The following is a 19,125-nucleotide window of genomic DNA, read 5'->3' as shown; positions in this document are numbered from 1 at the left end:
AGAAGTTAGGGTGGCAAGCAGGTAGGTTGTCGGGTATGTAGTACACCTGCTGGGTAGGGAAGATGCCTAGTGGTAGGATGCCAGATATGTGGGGACGGAGTGGCAGGTATGTCACGTGTCAGCTGGGGAAATGCTATGGTAACAAGCATAAAATGCCTGCGGGGAGTCACTGTGCATGTGTAGGAGTAAGGTGCTAGGTAAGTAGGGTGGTAGATAAGTAGTAAGTAAGGTGATAGTAAGTAAGGGTTTCTGGATGCAAGTTGACAAAGGGGCCAGGTCAGAGCTACAATCTGTTGCAGGGTAAGGCAGGGAGGGTGGATGTCAGGTCTGGTGGGTTCGGGGCCAACAGCAGAATCTCCCTGCGCAATCTCATTTACAATGAAATAACAACTGTTTGGCCATCAGAAAATCTGGCCTTACACTGTTTTTGATTGAGTCTGAAAAAGCTTCTTAATAGGGATATAAATTAAGTTATAAAGAGTTACAAGTTTGTGGGTTTTTTTCTGCCATCTGTTAAAACAATTTGCAAAAACTAGCTGTTTTCTTATTAAGTACAGCACTGGATTAATTTTTTAATTTGAATTTGCCAAACAAATAAATTGGGACCCTAAATAGTTGAATTAAATCCTTCTGTGAAGACTATCAAAAGTGAGGTTTGATCTCCAGTGAGCCATGTATTGTCCGTGTCCCTGTGCTATTTATACCTAGTGATGTGTAGCTCGGTGAATCCAGGGTTGCTCCAAGCTGAAGTCCTTCCCTCACCGAGAATCCTCGACAATCTTGGTCGTCATCACTATTGGTGCACCAGCCTCGCGCGGGAAGGAGCGAGCACGAGGGCGGGTTCTGGCTGGCGCCGCTGATTGGCCCGCCCGCTGGAATAATTAGGCGCGCTGCGAAGGGCAGGTGAGCGTGTTGTCGTGAGCTCGAGCGCGGCCGTTTGGTGCCGCCGCCGCGCGGGAGCAGGAGGCGAGTGGCCGAGACTGACCGCGGGGGGAGGCGAAGGAAAGGAGCCGCCGGTCCACCCCACATCTGGAGTCGGCGGCTCTGTGTGATCCAGCTGCCCAGAGAGAGTGAGTGAGGTGGGGGGGAGGAAAGAGAGCGACGCGCACGATAACAACGTATCTGGGTGCGACTCGAGTTTGCATTTTAACGCCGGTAAGCACAGTTAGGAACGGGACATGCTCAAAATCACCATAAGGACTGTGAGCTGGGACAAGAGAAGGGGGAAGGTCTCTGCTCGGTGGGGAGGGTCATTGTGGGTCGGAGAAACTCTCGATGTAGCATAACTTAAGGCTTGTCTCTCCGCCCTTCTCCCGCTTTGTCATGTTTTATTCGGAAGGCGTTTTCCTTGGGGCTCCTGGCCTTTGGCGGAAGCTGCAGTATGAGCGGATTGTGTTGTGTTTGTGTGGGAGAGGCCGCCGGCATGGCGAGCCTTTAGTAGGCCGCGGGCCTCTACTCGCTCTCCCACTCGCTATTGTTAGAAACGGCTGCCCCCGGGCCGTTCCCCGGCCTCTCTAATTTATTATTTACTCATTCCGTCCTCGCATTGTTTAGAGCGACCCCGACAAACGTGACTTTTAACGCAGTTTCCTGAACGATCGCCAAGTCTTTCCGCTCCCAATCTGGTTACTTCCATCCTATTCTCTCTGCAGCTTTCTTTTAATTTTTAATTGCTGTTTGTGGTAAAACAACAGAAAGATAAACAAAAAAAAATGTTGGTTCTCGATTGTGATCCAATGCGTTTAGCCTCCTGTTATATGTTTGATACAATGGAAATGTTTGTAAGGGGGGAATCTCCAAGCACTGCGTCTTTGTTCCATGTTGACAGTGGCTTTGCTGATAATTTAACAATTTGCCAAAGATCACGAGGTCTCAATCTGGCACAGTATTTTCTGAAGCATTTTCTCTTGTTAACTCGTGGGAATCTATTTGTAGTCTGTAATACAGGCAGCCCCGACGTTACGTATACAGTATATTAACGCCTTTAGATATAGCAAGTGCAAACTGGCCCTGCTGTAAGGGGATTTACCAACAGTTTTGTTCTTCCCACGTTGCCCTGCTTTTAAATGCTATTTGGTTGCTTAGTTGCAGCTGGGATTGAAGTAGCTATAGTAACCAGGTAAAGCATTTAAACGCTTAGATTGTGTTAGGGTGGGGGGGGTAGTGGTGGTGAGGGAAGAGATGTGAAGGAAGGAAAGTGCAAAGTTGGCTTATCATTTGGAAAAGTGAAAAGTTGGTCTTTTGGGAGGAATGCACTTAGTTTACTTAATAGATTTTTCGCTTATCCCTCCAACAGAGGATTACCCTCAAGCTTAATAAACTAGACTTGTCCTCTCCTTCCTTCACAGCTTCTATACTTGACAACCTAATGCCTCATATTTCTATCAACTTAACACAGGAATTGGTCAGCTCAGTTGGCTGGTTGAAATCAGAGTGACACCAGCATGAGCTCAGTTCCTCCATTGGCTGGGATTACCATACAGCAAGCTACTTATCAACCTCTCCTCTCCTGATGTGTGGTGACCCTTGGGTTAAACCATCAACTCATTGCTGAGCAACCTGTGGCCTAATAATAACAATGATACTGAGGCAATCTGTGTTCAAATGCAACAAGATTTGGATGATGGTCTTGGGTTTTGGGTGGGGGAGTTGGAGAAAGATGGATGTTACTGTTGACAAAAACCCCAACTGGACTTTTTTTTCATATAAATACAGAGTACAAGAGGTCAGAGGCTAGGAATGCTGCAACAAGGAACTTGCTCCCTTACTCCAAAGCCTATCCATTATCTATCTAGCATAACTTACTAGTATGTTGAAATACTCCCTACTTGCCTGCATGTGTGGCTCCAACAACATTTCAAGGAACTTAACATCATCCAGTACAAAGCAGCTGGCTTGATTTGCCACTGCATCCAGTCGCTTCCCCCACCAATGTGCAGATGCAATGTGTACTGTCTACAAGATGCGTTGCTGAAGTTTGCCATATCCTTAGATCACACCTTCTTTTAAACCGATGGCCACCTCCATCTATGTGGGCAAGGACGTGGGGATACCACCTGCAAATTCCCCTCGAGTCACTTGACATTCTGGCTTTGAAACATATCGTGGTTCCTTACGTGATGCTGGGTCAACTTCTTAGAATTCCCTCCATTGTGGGTCTACCTAAAGTGCCCCACTGCCATCTTCTCAAGGACATCTTATGGATGGACAATAAATGTTGACCAGTCAGTGACCCTTGGGTTCTTTATGCTTAACTATTTTTCCTTGTCATGCAAGTGAAATACCTATTTTTTTTTTTCTCTCTCCTTACCACATTCCAACCACTCACTGGTTAGATGGTAATTTACTTGTGCACCTTGCAACTGTATTGACTGCTCAGTGTGGCTCACTTTAGAGGAAGGAGACTGAAAGCAAGTTAATAACAGCTTTGCTGATCACTGCCTGAAAAATGTTTAAGATACTAGGTGCTACTACTTTCATTTTGTATCCCATTCTGACCTTTGACTCTGCAACAAGACTTCAGTCTTTTTCTATAACTACATGATGTTCGTGGGACCACCCCTGAATGTATGGTTTTGGCCTCTTATTTAAGGAGAAATGTACTTGGTTGATTTCAAGGATGAAGGAAAGGTTGAGCCTCTACTCATTAGGATTTAGAAGAATGAACTGATCTTGCTGAAACATTTGGGGATCAAAAGGTAGATGCTAAAAGGATCACTTTCTACTGGTGGGGGAGGTGGGACAAATCTGGAACTGGGCTACAGATTTAGAATAGGCATCTCCATTTAATGCAGGTGAGGATTTGAGTTTGGAGTTCTGTACTCCAAATAGCAATGGCAGTTAGTGGTTGAGTATACTTGAAGTAGAGATAAACAGAAATCTAATTTATATAGAGGTTGAAGATTATGGTTGAGACAGTGATTTGGAAGTTAACAATTGTCTGCCACTTCATACTGTTTCTACCAGAGTATTCCTGTGTGGCTGAATGCAAGCTGGAGGAATAGTACCTCATCTTCTATCTTGGCACCTTATAGCATTAGGTAATAACTGTAGTTTTTGTTACAACATCTGATACTTTTTTTTTCTTCTTGCGTCAATCCTGCTGTCCTACAAATCAGTCTGGTAAGTCTTTGCATTCTCATAGCTGGGGCAAACATTTGGATTTTTTTATCAACCTTTTCCGAGATGTTGTTGTTCACCTCCTGGAACAGGGGCTTGAGCCTGAGCCTTTTGGTTTAGACGTATAGACTGTCAAAATTGCATAAATCCTCTGGGTATGGTTGTGCCAAGACCTCCAGCAATTGCAGCAAGGCATACTGCTCCTGTAATTTAACCAAAACTGAGTCTGTAGTGACTTAAAACAAAATGTCTGGAAAAGATGAGGGTTAATTCCTTCTTGAAATAAAGATGAATTTTAAAATTAAAGTACACTTGGCTGAAATTCTGGCTATGAAGGAGCTTGACCCAACTAATCTTAAATGTATAAGGAAGATATTGGGTAACTTAATTGAAAGGCATTGCCTATCTGTCATGCCTAATTCAGGGTAATTATGTATGCATTATAGCAGTTCACCCAGTTCTTTACTGGGGGAAGTGGAGAAATAGAAACAGAAAAGTACCCCAACCATAGCTGACAGAATTTTAAGGATGGTATTTGGTCCAAATGGAGTAATAAATCTCAAGTTGCTAGAAACAGTAGCAAACCTGAGGATTGACAGTAGTTAAATTCAGCAGAAGAGAGCCAAGAGATCTGAGCGATATTCCCTACAATCTCCACAGTTCCTTGAAGGGTTTGTGCATCCCAATCAGCGTGTGGATGCTTTGACTTCTGATTCCAGAAGTTGCTGCTATGTGTTGATCTTGGACTGTACAACAGCAGAAAGAATTGAGGGAATGTAGATTAAGGGAAAATTATGAGTAACTTGATGATCATAAGAGTATTATTGTGTAAAAAGGGTTAATGAAGACAAATATTGGTCACTTTCCTGGAATAGGAGAATTGACTATGGAGAACAAGGAAATTATAGAATTAAACTGCTGAGAACTTGAGTAACCTTCTAAAACTGAAGAAGCAAGTGTTTGTTGAGAAGGAAGAATTGAAGACAAGCTAGAGAAATTTATGGAACTGAAAACTGATTAATCAATCCTAAGGGCCTGATCTACATCCATGTTTACAAATTTGAGGTTACGGAAATAGTGAATATGTTGGATGCCATTTTCCTAGATACTTCAGATTCTGGAACAGTCTTGGAAGTTGAGGATAGTAAATGTTGAAAAGTATGACGCTGGAAATATGCAGCAGGTTAAGCAGCATTGGAGGCGCAGGAGAATCTGTTTAGGGCATAAGCCCTTCATCAGAGTGTCCCACTTGTTAGAGAGAATATGGCAAATGTACAGATATGTTATGACATCTACAGCAGGTGAGACTGGAATCTGGATGTCTCGTCTCAGATGGAGATGCAACCACTATGCAACAAGAACCCTAAAATTCCAGTCTAAAGTAGGTCGGAGGGCTTATTTGATTTGACAAGTGACCAGGTGATAAACCACCACAGTGTTATCATGCACTTGCCTTAATAGATATAGCTTATTGCATGCTAACAATGTTACATGTTATGTTGACTTTCTAGATGTAATTGCTAAGACTGCTGCAAGCTAGGGGTGTTATGCCTGACACTATCAGGATCTCAACCTAGACTCAGCTCTCTACATGAGGTGCTCTTGTGTGCAGTGGTAGTGTTCCTCCTGTCTCTGGGCCAGAGGCTGAGATTCAAGACTCTTCCGCAGGTGTTAGACATATCTGAACAGGTTTATGAATATCTGTAACCGTTTTGGCTGGTGTCAACTGTAGTTGCTTTAGACTTGGGGGTTGGCTAGTATTAGTAGATATCAGCCCTGACTGTGGTGCTCTTTCTCTAACTTTTATAGTGAGTTCAATATCACTTATCTCCAAGATTTATCACACTTTGGAGAGAATGCGAAGAATAGCATCCTTCACTCCAAGTGAAAATGGAGAAAAGTGCTGTCAAACTTCTTGGCCCTCAAATTTCAATCTGAGGATTCGGGGTATATTAAGTATGTACAAGAACCCCAAAATTCCAGTCTGTGGGCATTGACCCATTTAATTCCTAATACTTAGCTTCCCTATATGCAGGGCAAGTTATTTATGTGGCCGATTCATGGAATCGTACAACGTGGAAGCCGATCCTTCGATTCAACTAATCCTACTTGGTTGCTCCTGGCCCATATCCCTCCAAATGTTCAAATTCATATGCTTAACAACAATGTTTAAAAGACGCTTAGCTAACTATGCCTGCATCTTCCTAGAGAAGTTCATTTAATGTAAACCACCCTATTTGCCCCTCCTATCATCTTGAGCTGCTTCCTCTTTTTTTTTTGTGTATTGATTTACATCTGGGGTTTTTTATCTTTGGGGATGGTTGTTGCTTAGCACTCACGTTCATCCCCTAATAGTCACTGAAATTGACAGTTAATCTAATTTTAAATATGTATTAGCCCTGCTTCCATATCTTTGCATAAATGACCTATCAAGAAAGGGATCTGTTGAGCACCTTCACATATCACTGCTGCAAAACTGGAACTACGACCATGTTTCTTGAAGTTTTTAGTTTAATTTTTAATCTCTTGTACCATCCTAGTTACTCCAGAAGAGTTCTGACTGTTGTTTTGATCAACTACTTGCAACCTAAATTCTAAGCTGAAAATGCTATTAAAAGTAGTTTTTAAATCTTTTTAATCTCTGCCAGTTGTTTGCTAAGGACTGAACACCAATTCCAAGTTGACAATTGAAAGTGCAAAATATATTAAAATGCAACACTTTAAATTGAAGTTCCTCCATTTTTGAGATGAAAATCCCAAAGCACTTTGGTCAGGACGTGACAATTTCATGTTCCTCTGTAATGTTTTAACAATGTCAAAATCTAGTAACTGACAATGGCACTACCTTGTAACTAAAGTACTTTGGAATGCCTTTGGAATATGTGAAGTACTTTAATACATTTTAAAAAGTTCTGCCCACCAGTTTGAAATTAATATTTTGGCCCCATTTGAATTGGGCTCACACCAATGAAAATACACTCAGTTTGAATACAGTGATTGCTTGACACCAGGTTCCAGATGCACAAATGGAATTCCATTTGGGTGGTGGGTGGTTTGTGATTTTAGTGCCTTGATCCAGAGATGTTGACTTGAAAGAAGGTGCTCTTATAGGCCCTATTGAGATCCGATGGGCTGACCTGTGACTTAAATTGGTAAAAGAACAAAATGTTTTCATCTTTCACATTTCCCACTTCGCCAGAACTTAACCACCGAGAACCAATGCCTTCACAAGGCAAGCTAATGCTGGAGGAGAGTGCTCCCACGAGGAGGTTGAACAGTTCATCCACTTTACCAACACCTTCCACCCTGACCTCAAATTTACCTGGACCGTCTCAGACTCCTCCCTCCCCTTCCTAGACCTTTCCATTTCTATCTCTGGCGACCGATTCAACACGGACATTTACTATAAACCAACCGACTCCCACAGCTACCTAGACTACATCTCCTCCCACCCTGCCCCCTGTAAAAACGCCATCCCATATTCCCAATTCCTTCATCTCTGCCACAGCTGCTTCCAGGAGGACATTTCCAATACTGTACCACCCAGATGGCCTCCTTCTTCAAAGACTGCAATTTACCCCCAGATGTGATCGTCGATGCCCTCCACTTCCCGCTCCTCCGCCCTTGAGCCCCGCCCCTCCAATCGCCACCAGGACAGAACCCTACTGGTCCTCACCTACCACCCCACCAACCTCCATATACATCGTATCATCCGTCGTCATTTCCGCCACCTCCAAACGGACCCCACCACCAGGGATATATTTCCTCTTCCTGACCTTTCCACCCCCACTCCCCACTCCGGCCTATCACCCTCCCCTTGACCTCCTTCCACCTCCTTGACCTCCTTCCCCCAAGTCCCTCCTCCCTACCTTTCATCTTAGCCTGCTGGACACACTTTCTTTCCTGAAGAAGGGCTCATGCCTGAAATGTTGATGCTGCCTGACCTGCTGCGCCTTTCTAGCAACACCATTTTCAGCTCTGATCTCCAGCATCTGCAGTCCTTACTTTCCCCTGGAGGAGAGTGTGGTAAATAACCTTGTGGAGCTTGCAGTGTGGCAATAAAGACCAAACCTCTGCATGTTTAGAACAGGAATATTCAGAGTTGAGCTGGCACTGCTGGTCAGTTATTGGGATAATGTAGGCTGGGATTCAAAGACTAACTTTGGCTAGAATTGAACCTCAATGCTTTTAATCATGCTCTTGATGTCCACTATCATTAGTAAAAGGAGGTTAAGGAACAAATTAGGAGGTAAATGCACATGCAAAACCGGTGATAATCATGGGCTGCATACTTATTTTCTTCCCCTCTATTAAAATAGATGAAGGAGATTTATTCAAAACTACTTTTTCTTCATATATATTTCTGCCAGTGAAAAAGGCATACTAATTTTGGGAATAGCATATATTTCCTAAAATGCCACTTTGATAAAATAGCATAATATGATTTTGACTTGTACAATAAGTTCTCACTTGTAGTTGCTTTCCTGGAAATTGATTTTAAGTGAAACATTGATTTTATTGGGGTATGAAACCTAGTTGGGATTAGGTTCTGTAGGACATTAAGACACTACTTTTCCAGTTGAAATATTTCATTTCTAAATTCCTACATTTTTAAATTTCATTTACAAATAGAAATATTTTGCTTCCCTGTTCACCATCAGTCCTGCTTCCAAAATCGGATGTGCATGATCCTCTAACTTGCAGCATCTTCCATACCTAATGCACAATATTTTGCTGAACCTCCCCAGTTCTTGCTGCTTTCTTCTCATGAACCCAGCTTTCTGTTCAGATCTCAATTTTAATTGGTGCTAAGTTATGAAAGCATCAGTCCACTAGTGCAGAACTATTGGGCTGGAGCTGTCATATCCCTCTTATAAACTGTTCCGATAGCAACTTTTGTTAAGCAAATGAAAGACAACGGATACTGTTTGCGCAGGTTCAAAAATGTAGAAGCACCATTCAGGGTGTTTGTAATCTGATCTGAATCTTGTAAGCTTTAAGAAAACAGGTGATTCAGGAACTTCATTGCCGTACAATTTCTTCAGAAGAATTGGGTATTGCTAACTAGGCCAACAATGTGTGTGCCCCCCTCTTTTTTTATTTCCCCCCTGCCCCCAAAACACCACTTGCCCAGGGGCAGTTGCACCAGCCATATTGCTGTACATCTGGAGTCACATCTATGCCTTACCAGGTAAAGATGGACATTTCCTTCCCTAAAGAGCATTAGTGAACTAGATGGGATTTTCCCAATAATTAACAATGGTTTTGTGGTCACCATTACACTTTCCATATTATTTATTGAATTCACATTCCACCATCTGCCATGGTCAAATTTGAGCAGAGGTCTCTGGACTAAGTGTCATGATTAATTGGCTTTGAGGAGGTGGTTTTGGGTACAGAATGAGGCTGAATTTAAATGTTAGCAAGGGAGGCATGTCGATGGTGCCAATTCAGTCATGCATGAAACTGTAAAGAGACTAATTTTAAACATCTAAACTAGATTCCAGGCCCCATGAATTTGCCACCATGAAAGCAAATACAAATTAAATAGGATTTATTGTAGACTGATATGGGTGTCAATGTAAAAGCAGCTGCAACAAGTTATTAAAGCAATTGGAATGTCAGCCTTGTTTGCTGAGGAGTTGGAGTGTAAATGTATTGCTGCAGCACCAGCTATTTATGTACAGTTCTGGCTTTTTTGTAATTGAGGGACGATCTTATATTGGAAGGAGCATGGAGAGTGAAGAATTGTCTTTGCAGACTCAACAGGCTGGACTTTACAGTTTAGAATGGGAGGTTGTCTTTTAAGTCTCTAGACTATCTGAGCCTGATCAGTTTGATGCTGGGAGTCTCCCCTCTCTTGGGGAGGGAGGGGCAAGAATCTAGAACCATGGGACACTTTTTTTTGTAGAAGAGGATGTCTTCTGAAGGTTGCTAGCATTGGAATTCTCTCTCCCTACAAAATGTGTAGGCTGGGTCATCAAAGAATAGACAGGTTTGATTTGACAGACCAGTTTTGAGGGGTGGGGAAGTTGGTAGGAAAGTGGGTTTAAGAATGTTACTGAATGGCAAGGTCCGTTTGAGGGGCTAGGTAGTCTATACTTATGATGCATTTAATAGTATAAAAAGCAAGTCCAAGCTTTTGTGCAGTAATTCTGAAGTGTCACTGGACCTGAAATATTGATGCTGCTTTATCTTTGGAGGCTGCCAGACCTGTTGTCTCCAATGATGTTTTTCCTCTTCTTTTTGGTTCTGTATTGCATGTTGACTGCTGAATGTTGCCAGTTAGCTCCTTCCTTTATAAGGAGCTTGTGAATTGTACACTTTAAAAAGCTCATTGACCGATTCACAGACAATACTTTGCAATGTATATCAGTTCTGCAATTGTCACTTCAAATGAGCTCTGAGCATTTTATAAAAGTTGTTTTGACCGAGCTGTTAAGACTACAGATTAGAGTACAACTGTTTTAAAGTCATCAAACCAGACTTCAGTAGACTGCTGTATTACCCTTTTCAAATAATAACCTTTTTTATTCATGTATTTTGAGGTTGATCCAAGTTGTCATGCGAACAGATTTGAATAAAATTTTAGTATTGATAGGGGGCAGTTTCCATTATGCATTCTTTATAATGAAGGACTTTTAAAGTTCCATATTCCCTAATGTAAGGACCCGAGGTCTTGAGGTAGAGAACATCCTTTCCTAAGCATTAAATGAATTCTTCCATTCTGGATGCTGCCACTGTCAATAAGCAATGATGGAAACTACAAGTAGGATGGGTAAATTTAAAATTTAGATGGCAGGTACTCGAAGGTTATTGTATGCAAAAAAGATTGACTGGTCATAGTCATAGATGTACAGCATGGAAACAGACCCTTTAGTCCAATTTGTCCACGTTGACCAGATATCCTAAGCTAATCATCGGTCCATATCCCTCTTAAACCCTTTCTAAACCTATACCTGTCTAGTGCCTTTTAAATGTTATTGTGCCACCCTCCACTACTTCCTCTGGTAGCTCATTCCATACATACCCTCCCTAGGGGGGGTGGAAATGCCCCTGAAGTCCCTTAAGTTTTTTTTCACTCACTCTAAACCTATGCCCTATAGTTCTGGACTCTCCCACTCTAGGTAATAGACCTTATCTATTTAGAGCTGGAAATGTGTTGCTGGAAAAGCGCAGCAGGTCAGGCAGCATCCAGGGAACAGGAGAATCGACGTTTCGGGCATAAGCACGAAGAAGGGCTTATGCCCGAAACGTCGATTCTCCTGTTCCCTAGATGCTGCCTGACCTGCTGCGCTTTTCCAGCAACACATTTCCAGCTCTGATCTCCAGCATCTGCAGACCTCACTTTCTCCACCTTATCTATTTACCCCATCTATGCCCCTGATTTTTATAAACCTCTATAAGGTCACCCCTCAGCCTCTGACACCCCAGAGAAAACAGCCCCAACCTACACTCACTATAGCTCAAATTCACCAACCCTGGCAACATTCCTGTAAATCTTTTCTGAACCTTTTCAAGTTTCGAAACATCCTTCCTTCTGAAAGGAGGCATACCAGAATTGCACACAAGTGGGCTAACTGATGTACAGCCACAGCATGATCTCTATGCTCTGTCCAATCCCTTTGTTCGGGGAAATATTGAAATTGAGGAACTTATCCTGGTTTCTAACTCTTTTCAAAGAGTGAACACTGCAATGGATACATGGCCTCGTACAATATGCACTCTAGTAACTAATAGATGTCTACAACAATGCCTTCTAACCCTGTCTAAAAATCACCAACACCAGGTTATAGTCCAACATGTTTATTTGGAAGTATAAGCTTTTGGAGCACTGCTTCCTGGGTAGCTGGTGAAGCAGGATCACAGGACGCAGAATTTATAGCAAAAGATCATAGTGTCATACAACTGATGTGATATATTGAACAAACCTAGATTGCTGAGAAGTTGCCTTTTAGAATAGGTTGCAACTTTTGATTCATTAATATGTAAATCCCAGAACTACTTTCAAGTTACATTCCTGCAATAACTTAAGGTTCCAGCCCTGTGTCAGCATCCATCATAAAGGGCAAGGCAACTGATGCATGGGAGCATTGGCACCTCCAAGTTCCACTCCAGACCACTTTTCACTCTGATCTTGGAACTGAATCACTGTTCTTATATTTCTTGCTGGGTCAAAGGTTCTGTGGAACTTTCTGATCCATGCACCTTGCAGCTCAGGAAGCAATGCAGTTGGGATGGGTCTGAAATACTGACTAAGCCATTTTATGAAAAGTTTGTTTTTAAACAAAAAAAAATGTCAGAGGTATGCTCTGCTGACAAATACAATTGGCAGCATTTGCCGAGAGGCCAACTATTTTAGACTGATCACTCTAATATTATAAAATCGAGGTACACCGCACAGAAGCAGACCCTTTTTGGTACAACTCGTCAATGCTGACCAGATCTAAATAACAGTTCCATTTGCTAGCATTTGGGCCACATCCCTCTAAACCTTTCCTAAGGCACTATAGGCTAGAAAGCTAAATTGCAGTGCATTTTCAGATGGATGCTTTTAAAGCTATTACTTGCATTGCATCTTTTACCTGCGTTAATTTCCAACTAGATTCTGTTGCAAAAGCAACCTTCCAATAGAGGCAGTTTCAAATCAGTGACTTGTCAATTTCTCTCCGACTCTGACCTGAGCATTTTATCTTTATTTTTGCATCTTCAGTGTAATTTTGCTTTTCAGTACAAATGTATGAATGTGTAAATGTATGAATGCTTCTCATGCCCCTATATGTAGATACAATTAAATTAAGGACAAAATGATTTTTTTAAAAACATTTTAGATTAAATCACTTAGTGTGGAAACTGGCCCTTCGGCCCAACAAGTCCGCACCAACCCGCTGAAGCACAACCCACCCAGACCCATTCCCCTACATTTACCCCTTCACCTAACACTATAGGCAATTTAGCATGGGCAATTCACCTAACCTGCACATTTTTGGATTTTAGACATAGCAATGAATGAGAACTGTTTCAGAGCATTCTCTTGTTGAAAAAAAAAATGGATGTATCTTTAGTGGGAAGTTAATATAGCAAAAGATATCTCTGCTAGGATTTAGATTAGATTACAATACAGCGTGGAAACAGGCCCTTTGGCCCAACAAGTCCACACCGACCCACCGAAGCGCAACCCACTCATACCCCTACATTTACCCCTTGCCTAACACTATGGGCAATTTAGCATGGCCAATTCACCTGACCTGCCCATCTTTGGACTGTGGGAGGAAACCGGAGCACCTGGAGGAAACCCACGCAGACACTGGGAGAACGTGCAAACTCCACACAGTCAGTCGCCTGAGGCAGGAATTGAACCCGGGTCTCAGGCACTGAGAGGTAGCAGTGCTAACCACTGTGCCACGTAGAATCTGTTGACCAAGATAATATTGAGATTTTACTTTAGAAATGGAGTCTTGAATTGACTTGTGCTTTTGAGGATGAAATAAAGACTGCCATTCTAAATTTTCCTTTTTATTTTCAGAAATGAGTCGTCAGACTGCCACAACACTCCCTACTGGTACATCAAAATGCACTCCTGCCCAAAGAGTCCCAGCATTGGCAGGAACTACAGCCTCCAATAGTGACTTAGCAAGTCTTTTTGAGTGTCCAGTCTGCTTTGACTATGTACTGCCACCAATTCTTCAGTGCCAGAGTGGCCATCTTGTCTGCAGTAACTGCCGTCCTAAGCTTACATGTTGTCCCACTTGCCGGGGCCCATTGGGTTCCATTCGCAATTTGGCGATGGAAAAAGTGGCCAACTCTGTACTGTTTCCTTGTAAATATGCCTCTTCAGGTTGTGAGATAACACTGCCACATACAGAGAAAGCAGACCATGAGGAACTCTGTGAGTTCAGGCCATACTCATGTCCTTGCCCTGGTGCTTCTTGTAAATGGCAGGGTTCTCTGGATGCTGTAATGCCACATCTGATGCATCAACACAAGTCCATTACAACCTTACAGGGTGAGGACATAGTTTTCCTGGCCACAGACATTAACCTTCCAGGTGCAGTAGATTGGGTTATGATGCAGTCATGTTTTGGCTTTCATTTCATGTTGGTCTTAGAAAAACAGGAAAAGTATGATGGCCACCAACAATTTTTTGCCATAGTACAACTAATTGGAACACGCAAGCAAGCTGAAAACTTTGCCTATAGACTTGAACTCAATGGCCACAGACGACGCCTGACTTGGGAAGCAACTCCTCGCTCCATTCACGAGGGAATTGCTACAGCAATTATGAACAGTGACTGTCTGGTATTTGACACTAGCATTGCACAGCTTTTTGCAGAAAATGGAAACTTGGGAATTAATGTTACGATCTCGATGTGTTGAAACTGACATTTCCATGTTCTCTTGTCGGGGCCAGTATAGGGGCAGTAAATGCTGTACAATGAACTCTTGAATATTGGATGTATTGTATAATGTTTGCTGCCAGGTATTTATCAGACTGGCTTCTTGATTGTTCAGCATCTGGGTCATGGTGGTAATGTGAAGAACTGGCTCAATTTTAAAAAAAACACTAATTATAAATGCAGTAAACCACTGAACAGAAACCCTCTTTGTGGAAGGTAATACTATGAACCTAAAGAAAATGGGTGTAAAAACCAATGCAAGTGCTACAATCTTGTTCATTTTGTAGTTTAATTTTGATTGTGTAATGTCAGATAAAAGGTGTTAACCATTTATGTTCTGATGTCTCTTACTGACAAGCCATTTTGGGTAGATTAAGTTGCTGCTTTTCTCACTACATAGAACTGCTGCTGTCTTGTACAATTTTTTTGAGTGGCTTTTTATGAACTTCAATTTCCCTTTTTTTTTTGGTAAAATCAGTATTTTCAAAACTGTTTAATTCATTTATATCCTGTTCAGTTTACAAGCTAGAAGTTCATACTGTATATTCACTTTTTAAACATGTTTGCTTGAAGTACTACATTCCTGTTTGTTAAAAGAATTTGAATGCTTTCTAAATCCTGAAAATGCTTCAGTTCTGGTATCTGATTAAATATTGGATGACTAAACCAACATTTTAATGCACTTTCGTTAATGGTGATTCTACAAAATAACTAATTTTGAATGCTTAATATCAAAGTATCTGTGGGTTGATCATTCAGATCATAATCTAAAACCTCATACAGAAAGGTACTTGGCCTCTTGGTTTTTACCTCCTTCCATTATACTCATCTCCAATTGCCTCAGCTGAAGCTTCTTATAGCCACTGGCTTTTAAGTAAAGTAATTTCAATCACTAAAAGAAATGGAAGAAAAGATTTGGATGCCTCACTCCTGTGGAGAAGGTAGACTGCTTGAATAAAGTGTAAACTTCAGAAGCTCTTTTCCCAGATATTCTAAAAAAATCTCTGCTCTCAAACAAATACCTACTTTAAAATATTTTTAGTTGGATATGATGAGCTAGATGAGCTTAGAATTGCTAAGCCAGTCTATTCTATCTACTGTTTAAAATGTAGTACTTTGCTTGAATGCAGCAAGTTGCATGCCTAGTGTTTTTGTACAGGATGATAAATTGAAACTTCTACTTATTCCTCTTTGATTTAATTTTGTGATCATATTTTAATAACTTGCAGCTACTTGCCTGAGTGGTTTTGAAACCTTGTCATTTCACTGTGCATGAGGTTCAGCTGTGGATTTTCAAGCTTCTGCAAACAAGATTAAAAATGTTAACTAACTGTAAATCTTTCAACTTCTCTCACTATATCCCAGGAATATGTAAATGTGAGACCTATTCATAGTCTGGTTTTTTGGAAGTGCGAAGTTTTGAATTTCTTAAATCTTGCCTTGACAAATGTAGCCATGTATTTAGTTTTTGCTTTGTTCTTTTAGAACATTGAGGTTCCTCTGATTTAGATGGTCTCCTCCCTTTGGTTTTGTGTTTTTAAAGCTAATTTAGTGGCAGTCCAATTCTGTTTAGAAGTGATGCAATGTCTTCCCACTAACTAGCAGTTTTACAATTTAAGATAAGTGATCCAAGACTGAATTTCTACACCTGTAACTTATTTTTGTGAATTTAAGAACTGAGTTTGAGTACTAATCCAGTGATCTACAATCCTGTAACACTTGTATGTTAAGCAGGTATTTTAATTTTTTTTTCAAATTTCAGTTTAAGGAAAGCAACTTCAACTCTCCAATCACCATTATTTAAAGCATTACACTGATATGTATATTAACAGTATTTATGTCTAAACTCTAATATTAGATCTCTGCAGTTGAGTAAGTCACTATGCAACGTGACTAATGTTCTAGGAGTAACTGGATTACTTTAAATAGTCTGCACATTAACTTCGGAGATTACGGAGCTTGTAGCTTTTTTTATATACTTTATCCCAACCAAACAATCTTATCAGTGTGCATAAGATGACCCCCTACAATGCATTAACAAAATCTCATGCTTGTGGAGAGCCATTCACACCTGTCTGAGCAAACTGTTTATCTATCTTAACTAGCATCTAGGTTCAGATTAAATAGTTCTATTGAGCTTCCAGGTGACTTTTTTTTAAAAAAACTTTGTGTAACAAGGTGAGGATTTATTCAGGAACTTTTCCAAAGATGCAGTACCAGTAGTATAAATACAGCTGCCAGATGGCTAAATACACAACAATTTTCTCTCTCATAGTAATAGAAAGTTATGACTGACTTAACTATTGAATGTGTAATCAAACTATTTCAATACTTTAAAGTACACTATGATCTAAGCTTGTGAACAATTTATTTAGTTACAATGTAATACAAACTAAATTTCTGCTTTCACTTTTATGGAAGGATCGAAACCATAAAGAATCTGAATAATTAGATCTAGTATTTGCAGCAGTAGCACTGGTAACTGTAAGAAAAATCCCTTTTTTCTGTTATGGGTGTTCTATTGTGTGAAGTATGTGGAATTTAGCCACTTGATGTACAGTATACTACCTCTAGCTTCCAGTCACCATACTCTCTTCTCTAAACTTGATTTGGAAGTAATGTGTTTTTATCAAAGGTCTATTTTTCATTTTTCTCCTGTTCTGCTGTCTGATCCTCCCTGACCTTTTAAAGTAGATTTATGGTAGATCCATTTTCTCTGCTTAAAACCATGCTGTTGTAAAGTAAATGCTGTGTAAGCATTACAGTTAATCTTTTTATACTGTTCTGCCTGAAACTTGATTTGTGTGTTTATGCTTTATTTGCATTTTAAACTCCAATAAAAGTTTATCTCAATCCAATTACTGTCTTTTTTTTGTTTTTAAACAACTGGAGGCTAAACTTTCCAAGAAGTAGATTCGGCTGTAGAAATTAGCACCAACTATCAAGACAATAGCTGAGAGTTATAGGGAAAGCCCTGCAGGAGATGTGTTGAACCTGGTGATGGCTGGGTAATATCACGTGAGGAATAGTTTGTTAGTATTTCATTTAGTAAGATGCTTTTAATGTGATTAAAACACTGACACAGCTCCACCAGTATTGATGACCCCCTTTACAAATCAGAGCAGCAAACTTGGCAGGCACAGAAGCAACATCTGACATTCCCTATTTGATCACCCCAATTGCTAGATTTTTTTTTTTCCCCCTGTCTTATACTAAAGTATGTTGGAATTGGGATCAGTTTAAAGTGTTTGCTGCCATAACCCAACAGAGCTGATGTGTGGGTTGGATAATCAAGAGGAAGTAAGGTTGTTTTGGGGGTGCCTGATTCTGCTGTCCGTTTTTGTTTTTGTACCAGAACAAGAGGATAGGGGATGGCCTTCAATGAAAGATGCAACTTGCAATGCACCAAGTCAGAAAGGTGTTTATTTGGACCCTTGTCATTTTTTTGCCAGTTTAGGTTTTTGTGCAGAAATACCAATGTAGCAAATTGGCCAGACCTAAACAGCAAGGACTCCTCCAACACTTACCTCATGCACAAACTCCAATGATACATTTGAATCTGAAGACCATACTTCCTGGGGAAAGACCCTTCTGTTAGAGACGTGAGTTCCTAGGCACAAAGCCATGCTGACTATCGCAAATCTGTCCCTGAATCTCCAAATGCATGTAAATCCTATCTCTCAATCACTTCCAATAACTTATCCACAACTGATGTCAAAATCACTTTTCTCTGTGGTTCCCAGGCCTTTCCTTTAGTCTTTTGTAACTAAAGGCACCACATTAGCCACCCTGCAGTCCTCTGGCACCTTTTCCCCCTTGGCTATAAATGATTCATTCCTGGGATGCACTTGATCAAGTCCTGGTGATTTTATTTTTCTTGAACATCAGCTATGCCATGTCTTATGCAATACGAACTAATTTTGAGTGCATCAATATTGATTTCCTTGGATTTCTTAGCCTCCATGTCTGTCTTTCACAGTAAAAGCTGATGCAAAGTATTTTAGTTTCTCTCCCTCTCCCTGTAACTATCACAAATGACTTTTGATCTTTTTAAGGGACCCTATTCTCTCCTTTTTAGTTGCTGATTTGCTTGTAACGTATCTGTAAATTTTTTTTTTTATTTATTCTTTTACTCCATCTGCCAAGGCTACCTCATATCTTTTTTTTTGTTTTGCTCTCCTGAGTTCCCTCTAGGTCCTGACACCTGTTATAATCCTGAAGAGATTCACTTGATCCTTTATTGCCTATGCTTAACATATGCCACCTCTTTTGACCAAAGCCTCATGATCTTTTATTGATCCATTTGTTCCCTACTCTTACCAGCTTTACCCTTCACTCTAACAAGAACATTAATGCTTCTGAACTCTCATTATCTCACTATTGAAAGCCTCCCAATTGCCAATCGTCTCTTTACCTGTGAACAGTGAACTACACAAACATTTTGAAAGTTGTCTCATTCCATCAAAGTTTGCCTAACTTTAACTTTTTTGTTACACAAGGCCTATCCTTTTCCATAAGCATTTTAAAACTAATGAAACTATGATCAGTGGCCCCCAAAGTGCCCCCCCAACATCTCAGTTGCTTGTCCTGCCTTTATTTTGAAGAGGAA

At 40.8% G+C, this 19,125-nt stretch overlaps 1 protein-coding gene across 2 annotated transcripts; it reads left to right on the top strand.

Moving 5' to 3' along the window:
- Positions 1 to 922: 922 nt before the first annotated feature.
- siah1 (siah E3 ubiquitin protein ligase 1) lies at positions 923 to 17,374 on the top strand. Of its 2 annotated transcripts, none has more exons than XM_043706926.1 (2): positions 923 to 1,070; positions 13,646 to 17,374. In XM_043706926.1, exon 2 carries the CDS (start codon positions 13,648 to 13,650, stop codon positions 14,494 to 14,496), a length of 849 nt encoding a protein of 282 aa, XP_043562861.1. In that variant the 5' UTR covers positions 923 to 1,070; positions 13,646 to 13,647; the 3' UTR covers positions 14,497 to 17,374. The 2 variants fall into 2 exon arrangements, with proteins under 2 accessions (XP_043562861.1, XP_043562862.1); XM_043706927.1 differs by lacking the exon at positions 923 to 1,070 and adding an exon at positions 1,073 to 1,155.
- Positions 17,375 to 19,125: the final 1,751 nt, after the last annotated feature.

The sequence above is a fragment of the Chiloscyllium plagiosum genome, chromosome 17, assembly GCF_004010195.1.
Source record: "Chiloscyllium plagiosum isolate BGI_BamShark_2017 chromosome 17, ASM401019v2, whole genome shotgun sequence".
NCBI lineage: Eukaryota > Metazoa > Chordata > Chondrichthyes > Orectolobiformes > Hemiscylliidae > Chiloscyllium > Chiloscyllium plagiosum.
This window is presented reverse-complemented; position numbering and strand designations above follow the sequence as displayed.